We start from the raw sequence: 16,173 nt of genomic DNA on the forward strand, positions 1-16,173 counted from the left end.
CAATATACAATGAAAAAGAAATGCTTTTCTTTTTGATTAACAAAGCTGCTGCATGCAGGTCAAACCCTGCGAGGCTCAGTTGTGAAGAACGTCTGTTTTTCTTTGGGACTATCAGTTTCCTTCATCAGACAGATCAACAGTGGATATGGGACAGACACGGGGTTTTATATTGGCCACGCTTTTTACGTATGCCACGGTGCGTAATCAATCTTATCGACACACTTTCACTTTCTAATCAGCAGATCGCAGTGGATCATTATCAGTCAGTAGCTGTAGGCTATTATTTCTTAGACTACCTGTGATTTAAGTGTAGTAACTATCTCATGTGTGCTGTAAATATGTAGATATAGCCCAAAAGCCCAAACAGAAAGAAGCAGTGGCTTTTCAAAGGCTGACACTTTATTTCTGCTCTTCCTTTGGGATAGTAAAGTGGAAAAAAAAAAAAAAACCCAAACCAAACTCTATTAGGTTACATCACGCACATACACATGTAGCGTAAAGAGCTGGCGCTTCATTGACAGGCGCTCAAGTCTCAGTCCTATTGGGCCCAGCATTGATGGGTGGACTGAATAAATACCGAATGGGATGCGGTGGAGGATGAGATGAGTGCAGGAGCAGCAGAGGAAGTAGGAGGCACAGTTCATAGTGTCTGCTCTCATAGCGCACTGCAACCGGACTCTGAGACAGCAGCATCTGAACTCTCTCTCTCTCTGTCTTCCACTCACAAGTTACGTCCTTTTCTCCTTTCTCCACTTTTATGATCGCTGTAAGCGCTTCCTGCCAGCACTGATCCAAGTCTGTCGGTGTAACCCGACCTATCTGCTGCAAACAGGTTGCAAGAGGGGGAAACGTTCCGTGCGTCTTCTTGCGCGTCTTCCGCTGCTGACCTCAAGTGATTGAACGCCTGGTGAAGATGGTGATCATCATCGCGGAGTTCTTCGTGGTCATTTTGAAGGTGCTCTGGGCTTTTGTAACTGCCGGGGCTAAATGGGTTGTGCGGCCCAAGGAGAAGAGCGTGGCGGGACAGGTGTGCGTGATCACCGGGGCTGGAAGCGGCCTCGGGCGGCTCTTTGCCAAGGAGTTCGCCCGGAGACGAGCGATCCTGGTGTTGTGGGACATAAACAGCCAAAGCAACGAGGAAACCGCGGAGATGGTGCGACAGATATACCATGAAGTGGACACTCCCATACCCAAAGACGGTAAATGTGCTTTCGTTGGAGCAGCCGGGCTGTCATCAGCTTCTAGGCACTGTTTAATGTCGTTCGGTCGCTGTTTGGTTGTTTGGTTGCTGCGCTGACAAAGCAAAGACAAACGCCGAGTGTAACAATGAGCACGCTGAAATTTCATATGGCAGGACTCATGCAGATGCGGCTGATACTCCTACAGGCATCTCTGCACACAATCTCAGCTCTTATAATAAGACTAAACGTTTGTTTTCCAACACACTGAAAAGTGGAGTTGACTTGACCATGGTGTATGTTTGCACAGCCTAATAAAACCATCAGGTTTATTAAATATCCATCTAAAATCTCTTTCTAATTCAGAATGATTAGTTCTAATAACTGAATAACTCTGCAGCAGCCTCCTGAACAAACACTTTCATTCATCATTTTACTCATTTCTGTTTCCTTCTGTGTTTTTCTCCCCTGCAGGACCTGTTGGAGGTGTAGAGGAGGTCCCTCCTTTCCAGCCACAGGTCTACACCTACGTGTGTGATGTTGGAAAGCGGGAGAGTGTGTATTCCACAGCCGAGAAGGTGCGTCGAGAGGTGGGAGAAGTGGACATACTGATAAACAATGCCGGTGTTGTTTCTGGCCATCACCTTCTGGAGTGTCCCGATGAGCTGATCGAGCGCACCATGGTGGTCAACTGTCACGCACACTTCTGGGTGAGTTGAAGCAAAGGCAACTACTTATTCCACTGTATAAAAAATAGACTGGATACTGAGGGGTAAGACTTAAAATGTATGTTCTATATGTGCCTCAGTTCCCTCGAGCACAGTGTTTGTTTGCTGTGATGCCAGCTTAAGGGGAATGCTTCTCCTCTGACTTGCATGCCTGCTCCTTATCTTACCCTTCTGTGTGCCAAACTGTGTGCGTATGTGTGCCTCCCAGGACTGAGGAAGAAAGTTTGACCATAGTTGCCTCGCATGTGCAGATTTCTCTGCTCATCTTGTGCCAGAGGAAAGCTACAGGTTTGGCTTCTTGAGTCTCGCCTTTCGCTGCTCTTTGGCAGCCCCAGTCCCTGATGTTCCCCAGTGTGTGTCAGCCTCTTCCTCTCTTCTCCTTTCTTGTGCACGAATCCGACTTGCGTGATGGAAGCAGGGGGTTCTGTACGTGGTTTGGATCTGTCTCGGATCAGTTCGCCCACATTTTGTTGGCAGGCGGTGATTTGTTGTGTATCAGATTTTACTCTGGCTCTGTTCCTTGGACCTTTCAGTGTGAATACTCATCTAAAAGGCTACAAGGGCCTGATGGAGTGAATATGCTGCGCTTTAAATAAACAAATGGCAGTATTAAACGGAGCAGGTGCTGTCACAGGCCTTTTTGTGTTTTTCTGGGGTGGGAGTCGGGGGTGGGGGGGGTGCACCATCACCTGTTCGGGACCATTGGTACAAATTGGTTTACAGGCCTGCTGTGGAGTACATTGCAAAGACTGGGACTGTGTCCTTTGCCCAGTTGCATGGCTCTGAATCGACCATTTCATCTTTAATTCTATTTGTCACAATATATTAAGCAATGTGTCAAGTGAAGCGGATGATGTTCATTTTGAGACTTTGGCCTCAGGCTCTTCTTTTACAGAGGACTGCATTCTCAGTGATACCATGAAACCACAGTGATTTGAAGCTCCCTAACTGAGCGTGAAGATCTCTTGTGTTGTCAGTCAGACAGGTTGTGCATTTCCTCCTTAATGGATACTCCATTCAACTATTCATGTGCCTCTCTGTTGGCTATCTCTGTTCTTTTACATCCAGGGTTTAGAGGCAGGATCCAGTGGTTGGGTGGCAGATTTGGATTCTTAATAGGGGTCTGTGTTTGTGTTCTCCCATATTCAGCAGAGAGCATGGTTTCTTTAGTGGTGGGGGGAGCAGATAAAAGAAGGACTTAATGAATGGCGACAGCCAAAATGGAGGATGTGGTTCATTAAAGACACAAGCTAGATGAATAGAGCTTAGACTAACAGGGGCCTGTCCACTTTCCTGTCTTACACAAACACAGTATCGTTGCTCATTGCATGCAGGTGGTACGTTATACAAACCTTTGATTCAGCTTTTCTCTTTTTGAACAACAGGTTTTTAAAAATAGCTTAATTGTGGTTTATGACTCAACAAATACAAATACTTAGGGCTTAGTCATGCCTTTTTTTTTTAACACAGGGCTGATAATAAAAGGGATATTACAAAAGCCATTGGACAAAGTTAGAGATTCAGTTGAGGGCCCATGTTACAGATAATTGTGCTGGTTTGGTTACTTCACATCTTATTCATCTTATCCAGTGTCACATATTGGAAAAACCTACTAATGACAGTGGCCACTCAGTGTCATTAGAGAGTCATTGTTAACCAGCCTTCTCTCCTTGGTCCCAACCAGTTGCTTAAATTTCCCAAACATGTCTAAAATGCACAAGAAGGTGAAAACTTAGCTTAAGTGGAAGAGTCGGAGGAAATCTTCATGTTGTGCCGTTTTTTTATTTGTTGGACAATGAAGTGGCGATGGAGGCCAGCTCAGCTCAGACTCCACACTTCTTCTGTCCTCCTTCGGCCTCTCTGACTCCTCCCAACCTGATTTGAAGGCAGTGGGTGCAGCTGCATGGGAGTCAGAAGCCAGCTCTGTTCATCCAATTTTGTCAAACACACACACACACACACACACTCACAAATACACACGCATACCGACATGGACTAACAGCTATGATTCAATCCTGTGTCAGTCCCTTTATGAGGCAGGGGGTCATCACATTGAATTTGTCTGATGCTTCGATTAGTCCAGCTGGCCACTTGTGATGTTTTAAGCATCAGTGAAATGACTACACATTCCCTGGCCCGGAATGACTAAAAACGGTGTCACGAGAGTTTGTTTGAGGATTAGCGCATGTCTAGTGGAATGACATGAAAGGAAATTGTCCTCAGCATCTTGAGCTGGTTATCCAACAGGTGATCTATGAACAATAAGCAGCTTGTGGAAATCCTACCTCCCTTGTGCGACAACATGAAAGCTCAGAGCGCTCGACACTGACATGGCGGGAAAAGAGCAAAGGGAAGAAAGGAGGAAGGAAGGCAGTGCTGTCCCATCCGCGGGCGAAGCGAGAGGGTAATGGTAAGCTGCTGCTGACCCACTTTATCTGACAATTGGTTTCTTGTCTGTGGATCAGCTTGACAAGATGCCAGGCGACAGGAGCCAAGTTCCGCAGGCTGCATTCCTGCTGTAGCCAGAGAAAGGAGGCAGCCAGGCAGAAGGGTCCTACTTGACTGGTTTTTATATGGGCCCCTCCTCAGGAGTGGTGCACCTGTACCCATCAGTGGAGCTACCCATGACTACTCCCATGTTGGGTCTCTCCCTGTGCATACACCTGTTATATCTTCAGGGATGGGCTTAGGACTGTGACTAACTACTGTTTTTAATGAATGATTAATCAGTGGAAAATGAGCATTATAAATAGAATGAATAAATAAAATTTATAACAAGTGTTTCCTGGATTTTTGATCAGATTACATTTTAAATAAATTGTGTTAGTCAGAGAACAGCGGGGTGCTTGTGGTTTAGTCTGCTGCAGTGGAGACTGACTTGCATTGCCACCGCAACATGACCAAGCTGCATCGACCATCCCTGATGACCACTAAACCCATCCAACTCAAATTCCTTGAGCTGCTGCTAGATCAAACACGCTCTTGAGCTGAGGCATTTTTCACTCTCTCCCCTTCATTCTCTTGTCCAGGGAGAAGTCAGCCCAATTAAATGGCCATCTGGTCGTACACAAAGGCCAATATTTTGTTCATATTCCTTTTGGTCAGATGCTAGCACTAATGCAGCCTGACACCCCAGCTGCAAGAAGCTTGTGTGGCTTAAATTCTCCTAGAGGCACACACCAATTAGGGGGTGCAGTGGGCAGGGCACCCCCACATAGACCAAGGAGGCCTGGCTGTGTCAGCGGGTAATTTAGCGGAACAAGGGAGCGTTGAGACCCAATTACAGCAGCTCTGTAAGACACGAGCCCCTGGTTGCCTTCACACATTTTGTGTCTGAGAGGTCAGCGCAGGTCATACCCACATGCCAAAGCTGCCATGAGAAGCAGGACATCAAAAGAGGGCGGGAGAGAGACGGGACGGTTGGTCACGTTTAGCCCCGTCCTCCAGCTGAGAGAATCGGCCTTTCTCTCCAGTAGTAAGTTAGCTGCAGGCCACTCAGCAATATTGTCCAGTTGTGTCTGAGTGCTGGCGGTATTCAGAGAGCATTGTGCCAAATCAAGTGTCTGCTCTCTGAAAAATCGGTGTGGGAGTGGGGAAACTTTGGCTCAAGTCACGTATGGGCATATCTTAACTTAATGCTTCATTTGCACGCAACTCCCTCCCTCAACCGCTGCCATTCTGGCTCACAGAGGACTTTCTCAGCTTTTGCCAGGCCTCATGTTCTCTTGCTCCCTCTCATTGGGCCCCATCATTTGATGAGTTGAGCATTGCAACAACTTGAAAATGTATGTCCTGGAAGAGTGCAGATGTTTGGCTCACAGTCAGATCATTTACACTGTACCTGGCTATATTAAACCCCAAACTGATGAAGTCATCCTCCTTTAAACAAGGATTTTACTTATGACTTACAGTTTTATTTGCCTCTCAAAACAATAAGAGAGAGAGAGAGAGAGACATCTAAATACAGATGTGAAGTCCAACAGAGATTGACTGTAGAGTCAGTCAGATGCAGCTGATCTCTGGGTGCACTTTTAACAAGGCTTTTCCTCCCTTTCCCGTGGTTTCATGGCTGTACTACTTGGTACCACTCTCTCTCTGGCTCTGTGCTTCCCTCCAGCAAATGTTTACAAAAGAGACTGAATCATTCCTGGTCAGGCTTACATACTGTAGCAACCAGTGAAACAGTTACCGTTCATTCATGTGACCGCAGAAGTTTTGCAAACTGGGAATGACGATGTCAAAAGGAGCAACAAATGGTAACCTCAGTTTTCTAGAGCACAAACTGAGGTCTTAAAGAAGCTTACAAAACTCAGAGGCCCACAGTTTTATTACCATCGGGAATCTCCTTTTCTTATATTAAGGTGCTCGGTGTTTTGTTGGTAACCCCAGTGCCGTTTGAAAAGCGTCAGGCCCCATGTGTTGTTCTTCCCCGCGGCTGTGCATTTCGGATTTGAATAGATCTAGCTCTGCTACGAACAAAAGGCCTGCTGGTTGTTCGTAGACCTCCTAGAGGGGGAGTGATTGGTCAGTTCCTATCACTGCTGTCACATGTCACACTTGCTGATTGGCTCATGCTGTGTCCAGGGCAGCTCCAAAATCAGCAGACAAGCCGAATGTGGAATGGATCCATAGGTAATCAATAGTTTGTTAAATGTCTTTCTTTGAACCTGCTCCCTGGTGTTCCTCTTCTCACCACCTCAGTAACGCTCCCTGGATGGGCCAGTGGAACCACTCAGGCTCTCACGTGGCACTCTTGTGAAGCTCTTTCATCTCCGAGCTCATCTCGCTACCGATTGTTCTGCTGACTGCCGCTTGGGCAGGACGCAGGGCTGTGTGGGTAGATGAGAGGCTGTATCGTATTGTTGGAAGTGTTGAGTGAACGGAGGCCCATGATTGGTGTTGTCACCAGCTCTTTAGAGCCAGGCCCAGCGATGGGCACCAGATCTGTGTGGGAAAAGAACAGATTGAACAGCAGCACACACACCACGTACCTGATTGTTCAGTGAATAGTGAGGGAAGGGGAGGGGAGGGGATCAGCCTTGTCTTATTATTTAACGCCCGCATTAATGGAAAATAGTTTTCTATATTTAAAAGCTGCAACTCCAGCACTCAGTCTGAGTCTTGTTTTTTTTTTTTTTTTTTGACTGTTATGAATTCTCATTCACACGCCTCTCTCTGCATCACCATGGAGAAGAGGGAGAAAGCGAGGGGGAACGAGAGGGAGGCAGAGAGGATCAAAGGGCTTTGGCACAGACAAACTGCACAAGTGAACTAACCTTCCCCTGTTTTCTTTCTTTTTCCTTTTTTTATCTTTGCCCTTCTGTCTCTACTGTTCTTCCTCCAGACCACCAAGGCGTTTCTCCCCAAGATGCTGGAGCTGAATCATGGTCACATTGTAACTGTTGCCAGCTCCCTGGGTTTATTCAGCACAGCTGGAGTGGAGGTTAGTATCATACACAACAACACATACACATCCTATCATTCCCACCATCCGAAACCAGCACTTTTCTCCCAAGTCGTCAGTGTGCCAGCTAGCACACTGGGCCGGGGGAGGTTAGGCCCCCTTTCTGTAGTTGTCCCTCAACCCGTTAAATTAAGGGACACAGATGAGCAGTGGGGAGCCTCTTATAGATTCCTCTATCTGCAGCAGTGGGGAGGGGGTGCACTGAGGCCAGAATGAGCTGACAGCTCCCCAAGGGATAGAGATATCTTCATCAGTGCTTTGTGAACAACTTGGCGCTCAGTATTCAGGTCACAGCAGCTTTCAATGGATAAGGTTTTGGATTCCTTCCTATAGCTTCTTCTTCTTTTTGTTATTCCGATGCATAGAAATATACTGATGTGGTTTGGTCATTTTTCTCTCTATAGCCACAGAGGGAATAAACTGGTAGTGGTCCTAGAAAGTTGGATATCTCTTATGATATGAGATATAATATACACTTCATTCATCATTAACGCCATCAGTTTAGGGACTACTACTCCATTTGCCTTTGTTTTTATAGCCCCACGTTTGCTTTTATTGTACACACAGTCATCCATTATAATTAAGTCCTCTTCAAAAGGTCTACCTCAGTTAATAAGTTAAGTTTTTGTTAGCCTATTGCGCTTCCTGGAAATGCTTTCAATGTGATCTTTAGACAGGCACATTAGTCTTGGGCAACCATAGCCTGTGCCTGTCATGTGGGCACAGTCAAATATCCTTATGCCGCCCCATGTTTATCAACATGCATCTGTGTTTGCCTAAGCCTTTTTTTTTTTTTTTTTTTTAAAGATTATTTTCACGACAAACCACATCAAAACCTTCCCGCCACGCTCAGCGGTCTCCTGATGCACAGGAGAAGAATGATAATGAAACTGTAGTACAGCGGACAGGCCAGCTTTGGTTTTGTGGCTGTATCATTAACAGCAAGTAGAGACCTCTGTGCCTGAGGGGCATGTTTGATAATGTTCTCTGTGGTCCCTGGATGCAGGAGCTTTACAGGGCTAACCTGTTCTCTCTTTATTCCCCCAGGATTACTGTGCCAGTAAGTTCGGTGCCATTGGGTTCCACGAGTCACTGAGCCATGAGCTGAAGGCCTCAGAGAAGGATGGCATCAACATGACTCTGGTGTGCCCTTACCTAGTGGACACGGGAATGTTCAGGGGCTGCAGGATAAGGTTAGTTCAGTATACACCGGACAATGTAACGGAGTTTAGAAGTGCATTTCTTTAAAAAAAAAACACACACCACACTTTGCACCTGGGATGAGTTTGTCATCTGTCATTTTCACCATATAAAACCGCCTCCCAAACACGTTCTGGACTTCAAAGCTGCAGCTGATGGTTTGTGTTTCATTGCACAGAAATTATAAAGTCGCTTGTATTGCTCGGCACTTTGTTCAAACAAAGACGGTGACTTTCCCAGGGGAAACCTCACCAACAGGTGCACCTGGGCGCCACTCTCATTCCCTGCCGCTGTAGACCAGACTCGGTTTGATGGTTACAGACAGTAACAGTATTCATAGTTTGATTGATTTTGTTGGCATATTCAAATAAAATGCACTACAATTAAATGAAACAATGATAGTTAACTGTCAGCCTGCTGAAAGCTTCTTTCTACTCGAGTTTCTGAGTGATTTCAATTTAAAATGTGGCCTGTCTAACACATTGTACCAAGCCTGAGTACATTTGCAACTCTGGATTAGTCGGTAACCAACTGGTGCTTGTCTTTCCATTCAGGAAGGAGATTGAGGCGTTTCTGCCTCCCCTGAAGCCAGAGTTCTGTGTGAAACAGGCGATGAGAGCCATCCTCACTGACCAGCCCATGATCTGTACGCCTCGCATCGTTTATATGGTCAACTTCATGAAAAGGTGAGCCGCCCCCGTTTACCTCTGTGCACTCTCTCATGTCTTAATCAGCACTCTGTAAACTGCACTGGAGTCCTTATTGTCCCCTGTGTCACTAATCTTCTTCCTCTCCATTCGCTGCAGCATCCTCCCTTTCGAGGCCATTGTGTGCATGTACCGGTTCCTAGGGGCAGACAAGTGCATGTACCCCTTCCTAGCTCAAAGAAAGGAGGCCATGAACAACAATGAGGCGAAGAATGGGATCTAGAGGGCACTGTTTGCACCATGAACAAGGGTACATGAACCTGCAGGCATGAGGAAACAACCACTGAGAATGAAAATGGAGAAGAAGGAAAAACAAGACTGAGTCTAGACTGGTGCACTTGCATTGAGCAAATGCAAAGGTTTACCATATTGTTCCTCTGGAACAAAGAAAGCTGTGTACTACACAATGGATTTATTTGACTTTGTTTTGTCTTTTTTTTAAGTTTGTTTAAAGAAACTTCTATATACTGTCACTAGTTTTGAAATCATACAGAAAAGGTATCAAATAATTAATTATATTTACATAATGTAGTCACCAGCCTTAGTGTCATTGTGAAAATATACAGTATGTTACTGTACAAACAGTAAAACTATTTTTCCACTTTTATTTTGTTTTTGTAGACATGCACTGTAATTTCAGACTTTCCTCTATACTGCCAGCATTCTCTGTGTAGAAAGGTTCAACACAGCATTTTCAAATACCAAGCATCTCCCACACAGAGGCTCTTTTTTTTTTTTTTTTTCAGTCAGGAAATTGGCTTGCAGTTTAACACAGCTCTGATTAGTTTGTTTTTTGTTTGTTTTTGGTTTTTTTTAATAAAGTAAGATAAATATTTCACAATAACTAAACTTTACCATATTCTGTTTTGCCACATACCGAATTACAGACATGTAGCATGTGTTAATAATGAAGTCTACACATTTTAAATGAGACAAGTTTAATGGCCAGATTGTGGCCGACTTAAATATTTCCAGTTTAATGGGTTTAATGTCCCTTAATGGTCCTGTTATGTCGCGTCTGCATTGACTAACCTCTCAAATGAAAGCGAGCGAGGTAGTCCATGTCCTGGGTTGAACCAGCATTTGTGACACATTCAGAATGTACTGCTTTTGGGGGGGGGGGGGGACACAGAGAGGAAATGCATTGTTATTTCTCCCATTTCAAGTTTGGTGGCTTTTATAATGTCAGTTATAATGTTATGTTGAAAAATAACCAGGCAAAAGCTGTAACTGCAGGCGAACAACCACCTTCACACTGTGTGGTTGTGGTTGAAGGAAATGCATTAAAGACACTAGCTTTCCACTGTTCTTTCCAAAGTAACACTTTAACTCTCTTGTCCATCTTGTCCAGTTAAAGTGAAATGTAAATGTTTAAATGTTGTGAATACCCCAGTGCCCCCAAATCCCCCTTCCCTTATATTTGATATATGAATTTTCTATATACCTTTTTCGGAGTTTTTGAATTTCAACTACATTCCAGTAGGCGTCGTTGCTTCAGTCACAGCGATGAGCCTAAATTCTCTACCTCTTAATTTTTGCCTTTATTTTATTTTATTTTATTTTATTTTTTTTGATAGCATAACATAAGCCTCCTTTTTTTTTTTTCTGAAGACTGCTCCATAGCAGAGCAAATGTGGTTCCAATGTTTAGTGTCTCTACCTAACTTAAATTAATAAAGTGATTTAGATTATTACATGGTCTGTCTTTATTATCTGCCAGCATGTGAAGAGCTGCTGTTTGTCTTGTTTAATGCTGCAGACAAAGCAGAAACACCTCTTTCAGTGTTCAGCGCAGACAGTGATCTCGGCTTGTTCGGTGCAGATGACACCCACTTTACTGCGTTGACCAGAATCTGTGTCACTTTCCTCCCACATTGTGCCCCACAATGAGTCAGTTGGCCTTTAGATAAGGGTGTTGGCTTAAAAGGGCAAGTTTTGTAAGTAAAGGTCATATTGTATGTACAATCAGTACATACTGTATCAAACAGTCAGCGCGTGTCTTTTTAAAAATCATGTAAAGATCACAGTCTCTTCAAGAGAGACCTGTAAACAAGAAATATTCCGAGTCATAAGACTACTTTGAAAGAAGGGCTCTTCCAAGAGCCTGAAATAGTCATGCATGGTCACTGAGAGTCAGGATGTCACACATATCCCACTATAAAGGAAAGAGGATGCAAACATTTGTCATGTTGTGTGTAACAGAAAGGTTAGCCGTGGGTCATTTATTATAAATAATCATTATTATTATTTTTAGCGTTGCTGAGATATCTGGGAGCAACAACAATGAAATTCTTCCCCTTTCTAGTGGAGCTGTTACGCAGCTGCTCCTGACCTTTCACTTCCTCAAAGAAAAGCAAGTAAGCTGGAAAAATGCTACATTTCCTAATTGCTGCCAACAAAGTATCACATTAAAATGTCATGAGCTAGATTTGAACTCACATGGTCAAACTGCTGAGTTGTGTGCACTCTGGGCTGTAGACGCCTTCGAGGTCACATCCTTGTTAAAAGTGTATCATCTATTCAATTATTTTAAAAAAACCTAAACATCCAAAAACAAAATATGAGAGTGGTGGGGATTTCTATTTGTGTAGAGAGGCTTCCTGGACTCAGAGGAAAACAAATTAATTTAAAGAATATCTCAAATTCACTAAAAATGCTAATGATTAAATAAATGAGAACAAAACACGCCGTTATTAGTTGTCTGGTTTTTCCCCTGAAGAAAAAGTAAAGAATACCACAGTCATGAGCCCAAGTCTGAAGGCCCGAGCTTTGTGTAAATCTGGGTCACCCAAACAACCATGTCTTTAAAGCTTGTTGAGTCCTATATCAGACCTTCCTCTATCACTGCCTTTTTTTTTTCCAGTTCGTAATTTGAAATGCCAGTTCAGGTATGTGTCCGAACAATGTGGGTTTCATCTATCTTGAACTAATTCACAGAATCAAAGCTCTTAAATAAAACGTGAAAGACGTGTGTGGGAGTTGAAGTGATGCACCACACATCTATCGGCGTGATAGCTGACACTCATTTCTCCACAGAACTAATTGATCACCCAGCCAGTGACAGAGAGTACACCCATCCCATAGACACGCTTGCTTCAAGTTTCTCCTTAATGTCCTTGGAGAATTACATGGAAGTGTGGAGGTGTCAGCTTCAGCTTGCAGCATGCAGCACTCCTCTGCTGTGACTAATTGGGGCTGGATAAAGTTGCTCAGAGGCAATTTGGTCCCAATACGTGCGCGAGCTGTACTGACAAGTTCGATCCCTCTGTGTACAGAAGCACTCAGCAGCAAGTGCAGCCACTTCCAGCTACTGCTACTGTCTCCATGTAGCTCAAAAAAGGTACCACTGTTTGAAACAGGCCTTCATGTGGTCTGGTAAGTACACGTAACAACCCTTGTCCCTCATCCAAGAAAGATGACTGCTACGATTAGGATTTTGGCTTGATTTGTTCCTGGACATTCATCAACGTCTATAGGATTCCCCTCATGTTTTTTTCTCCTGTTAATACAGCTCCAATTTAGAGGACTTCACGGGGGTCAATGGGACATAATTCAGACAGAAAAATCAATGACTCTGGATTTCACTTTTGTGTGGCGAGGAGAAGCTCCACAGCGCCATTGATTTTGATCTATTTTGGGCACTTCCCATATTGGCTGGTCAGAGCAAGGCAATTCATCTTGGGTCTAACATGGCCTCAAGCCGGACTGCCACTACCTGAACAAGCGTCTGGAAGTGAGATCTGCTGCTAATGTGTGTGAACAGCCTTGGCGCTCTTCAATGGTTAGCAGATGTAGCTGCCAGCTGAGTCCATTAGTCAGTGAAGTTGAATTAGACGGCCGCTGTCCCGTTCGCTCATCCATCCTATTAATGGAAAAGAGCACAGTGGAGGTTTCACGGTGCAGAGGCGGTTGCCATGCTGGAGGGCAGCGCACGCTGTGGAGCTACTTGTAGGAAGCAAGTAAAGGTGATGAAATGATGCAGCAGAAGAATGTGTAAGGTAAGGTGCAATAAAAAACATCTATCTTTGCTGATATCAGTCGTACTGGAAGTCAGAAATGGTAAAGATGAAATGTCTCTGTTTGGACATAAACAGCATTTTACTGTTTAAAGTGACAACAGCTATTACACAAGGTTCGTTTCCACTACACAGAATTAGATAAATGTAATTAAATACTCGTCAATGGGCTATTAATGAGGTGTGAGATGTGTTCACTTGTGCTTACAGAAGAAAGAATGAGACAGAAAAACGTTTTTTTTTTTTCCCACATGAACTGAGGTGTTTTTACTGCATTTCAGTAACAGAAACAGCCTTATTACACATTGCACACACAGCGAAGAAGAAGACACATCCTCAATGTCAGTGAACAAAGTGATTCAAAAGTGGCTTTTAGTGGAGGGAGTCTGTGGATCGGACGCAGGCTCTCTCTGCTCAAAAGATGCACTCCAGAATGCAGGCATTAAAAGCACCCAGTTGATGCCTTTGCAGGTCAATACAACACACACAATGGGTGTAGATGTGATCGACAAAACTGTGGGGTGGGGGAAGAGAAGGGACGATCCACTGACACAAAATCACTGGAATGGAGAGGACTTTTTATTCACTGGAGGACATGCAGCCTGCACACAACTCTCTGGAGATTGGACTCTACATCACAAGTTTACTGGCATTAGAGATGATGTGCAAGAACACAGCCGCTGTTGATGCAACTGGCCACTTTTTCCTAGATTAACAGTACAACTGTGGTGGCCCGTGTGCCTCCACTGTTGGTCAGGTGGTGCTCCAGTGATGCTATGCCAGTGTAGGGGTCATGTTAAAAAGGGATAAGCAGACCTTTCAGGAGCTCAGGGTTGGTCCAACTTTCGCCCCTGTGTGGGTCCAGACTTCTAGTGATTACTGCTAACAACAGTTTTGTCCTTTTTGTCCACATGAAAAAAAAAAAAAAAACTTTTCTGTGTTATTTTTTGGAATATGATACTCTTGCAAGTCATACACATCCATTTAGATAGATTTTTTTTTTTTATGTCAGCATACAAGGTAAGCTGGGTGACTATATATGAAGACAACAACTACAACTTTCACAGCACTGGCATTGGTTAATTTTAAATACAGTACTCAAGCATTGTTAGATTAATAAAATAACAAAAGAAAAAATAAAAGTAAAAATAAAATAAACAGAAACATAATCCCCCCCGAAAAAAATAAGCTACTGTACGCAAGTTGGTTTCTCCCCTAAAGTGTTTCTTTTGTTTTACAATGGTATGATGTACATATTTGATTTAACCATACCAAGAGACGTTTATCCAAAGGGAAAATTGTCTATCACTTTGGATTTCCCTTAACTTCATACAGTACCATGCATTTGTCTAATTTATGTTTTTTGTCCTCTAAACTTTGACAGAAATCATCAATAAACATGTTAAGATAGCGTTGTCTTCACATAGACTCAGGTAATGGTGTTTTAGTCGGTCATTTCTCGGTGCACATCCACCCTATTGCATGTTGACAGGTTTTGCAGGATACAGTGGCAATCGTGGGGGTAGGGGTCAGGGGGGGAACTGTGGGTAGTGAGGACGCTTTGGGTTGTAGATTATGGGACATCGGGGTGAAGGGTGGTTGGGGGTGGGGGTGGGGGGGTTGTCAGGTTTGTGTATCCCAGAGGAGGGGGTACGGGGTTGTCAGCTCCTAGACGACAGCCTTTGAATCCTTGCAGACCTGAGTGGTGGTGCCTGAGTTAGTCTGTTTAATGTCCATCCTCCCTCCCACATGGTTCACTGGTCTAAAAAGACAAATGAAACTGTGTTAGGTCTCATTTTGTCCAAGGACTCAAACAGTGCTCGTTAATAATCACTCCTGGCCTCGGTAATTTGTTCCACTTCTTTCAAAACAACATAGGTAATTCTCGTAAAAGAAAATTTCCAGAGAAAACGAAAGTACTCTGACTCCACACACTTAACAAGTCCTTGACCTCAATCTGTTTCACACTAATAGATCAGCTGTAGCTCCTGTTCTGTGGGTTTTTATCAGAAATGACTATAGAGAGATTTGTGTGGGGTGCAGCAAAAAGTAAAGCTGTTTTGCAATGATCTGAAGCTCAATGATAAGAATGTGCTAACAGCAAAGTATGTCTAAGTTAAAAAAGTTCTAGAGGCAGAGAGGGAAAAGACTGGAGCAAGAAATAAGTGATTAACTGTTGAGGTGAAAGTATAACTGCTGCCATATTTGCCCTTCTCCATGCAATGGTAACCTAAATAAATCTGTGTTAATGCTGTGGTTGGATTTTTCTCCCTTTATTGTTTCCTCATTTGCTCTGAAGGAGAGAGACTAAAGAAAACTTTCCTTTTTCCCAGGGCACACCTACTATGAAAATACTTGACAGTGATTTCCTTCCTGATTTCTGAAAAACCCCCATGGTGTTTCTACTTTCCTACTTCATTCTCCACTGTCGTCCTTCCTCCTTCCTTCCTCATAATGGAGGAGATATAGCTTGAGGGAAGGGGAGGTATGAGTGAAAGTGCTCTTTTCTGTTATGTGGTGATAGCCATCATGCAAAGTATCAAGCACTGACAGACTGAAGTGCATGTAAATACACACGCCTACAGTTGCTTTCCTATGGAAGAAAAATGCCAAAAGGAAATGTTGCTACCTGCGTGTGGGTGGGGAGTAGGGATGGGGTTCCATACCTTTTTACTGAATTTGAATCTAGCCTTAAATCCCTTATCGAACCTGTTGCAGTAGTTGGTTTGAAAACTGTGGTTTCTAATCACATAAATTGCACACCATGTGTAACCAATCCACTCTGGTTTCCTCTTTCTCACTGCTCTTCTACGCTCTTCTACTGTCTGCTAAACTACGCCATGCTCCACTCAGTCCTTCATTGGGACTTGTACTAGTCATT

The 16,173-nt window shown here is 43.9% G+C and overlaps 2 protein-coding genes across 2 annotated transcripts in view; one reads left to right on the forward strand and one right to left on the reverse strand.

The window, feature by feature from the left end:
* Positions 1-299: 299 nt before the first annotated feature.
* On the forward strand, positions 300-10,952 carry rdh10a (retinol dehydrogenase 10a). The gene is made up of 6 exons (XM_026362930.1): positions 300-1,199; positions 1,653-1,888; positions 7,251-7,349; positions 8,418-8,563; positions 9,125-9,256; positions 9,377-10,952. The coding sequence occupies exons 1-6, from the start codon at positions 914-916 to the stop codon at positions 9,498-9,500; spliced, it is 1,023 nt and encodes a 340-aa protein (XP_026218715.1). The 5' UTR covers positions 300-913; the 3' UTR covers positions 9,501-10,952.
* A 3,249-nt stretch (positions 10,953-14,201) lies between these two features.
* Positions 14,202-16,173, reverse strand: part of stau2 (staufen double-stranded RNA binding protein 2) — a 78,895-nt gene continuing 76,923 nt past the window's right edge. The window contains exon 15 of the mRNA XM_026363393.1: positions 14,202-15,054. Coding sequence (XP_026219178.1) covers positions 15,019-15,054 — 36 coding nt within the window. The 3' untranslated portion in view covers positions 14,202-15,018. The remainder of the gene's footprint in view (positions 15,055-16,173) is intronic.

Source organism: Anabas testudineus, chromosome 2 (genome assembly GCF_900324465.2).
Source record: "Anabas testudineus chromosome 2, fAnaTes1.2, whole genome shotgun sequence".
NCBI classification, from domain to species: Eukaryota; Metazoa; Chordata; class Actinopteri; order Anabantiformes; family Anabantidae; genus Anabas; species Anabas testudineus.

Excerpts from the sequence above, each read along its gene's own strand:
- rdh10a (XM_026362930.1), top strand. The coding sequence starts at position 914 with ATGGTGATCATCATCGCGGAGTTCTTCGTGGTCATTTTGAAGGTGCTC. Across the intron at positions 7,350-8,417 it reads TCAGCACAGCTGGAGTGGAG|GATTACTGTGCCAGTAAGTT; the intron begins GTTAGTATCATA and ends TTATTCCCCCAG. Across the intron at positions 9,257-9,376 it reads ATGGTCAACTTCATGAAAAG|CATCCTCCCTTTCGAGGCCA; the intron begins GTGAGCCGCCCC and ends CATTCGCTGCAG.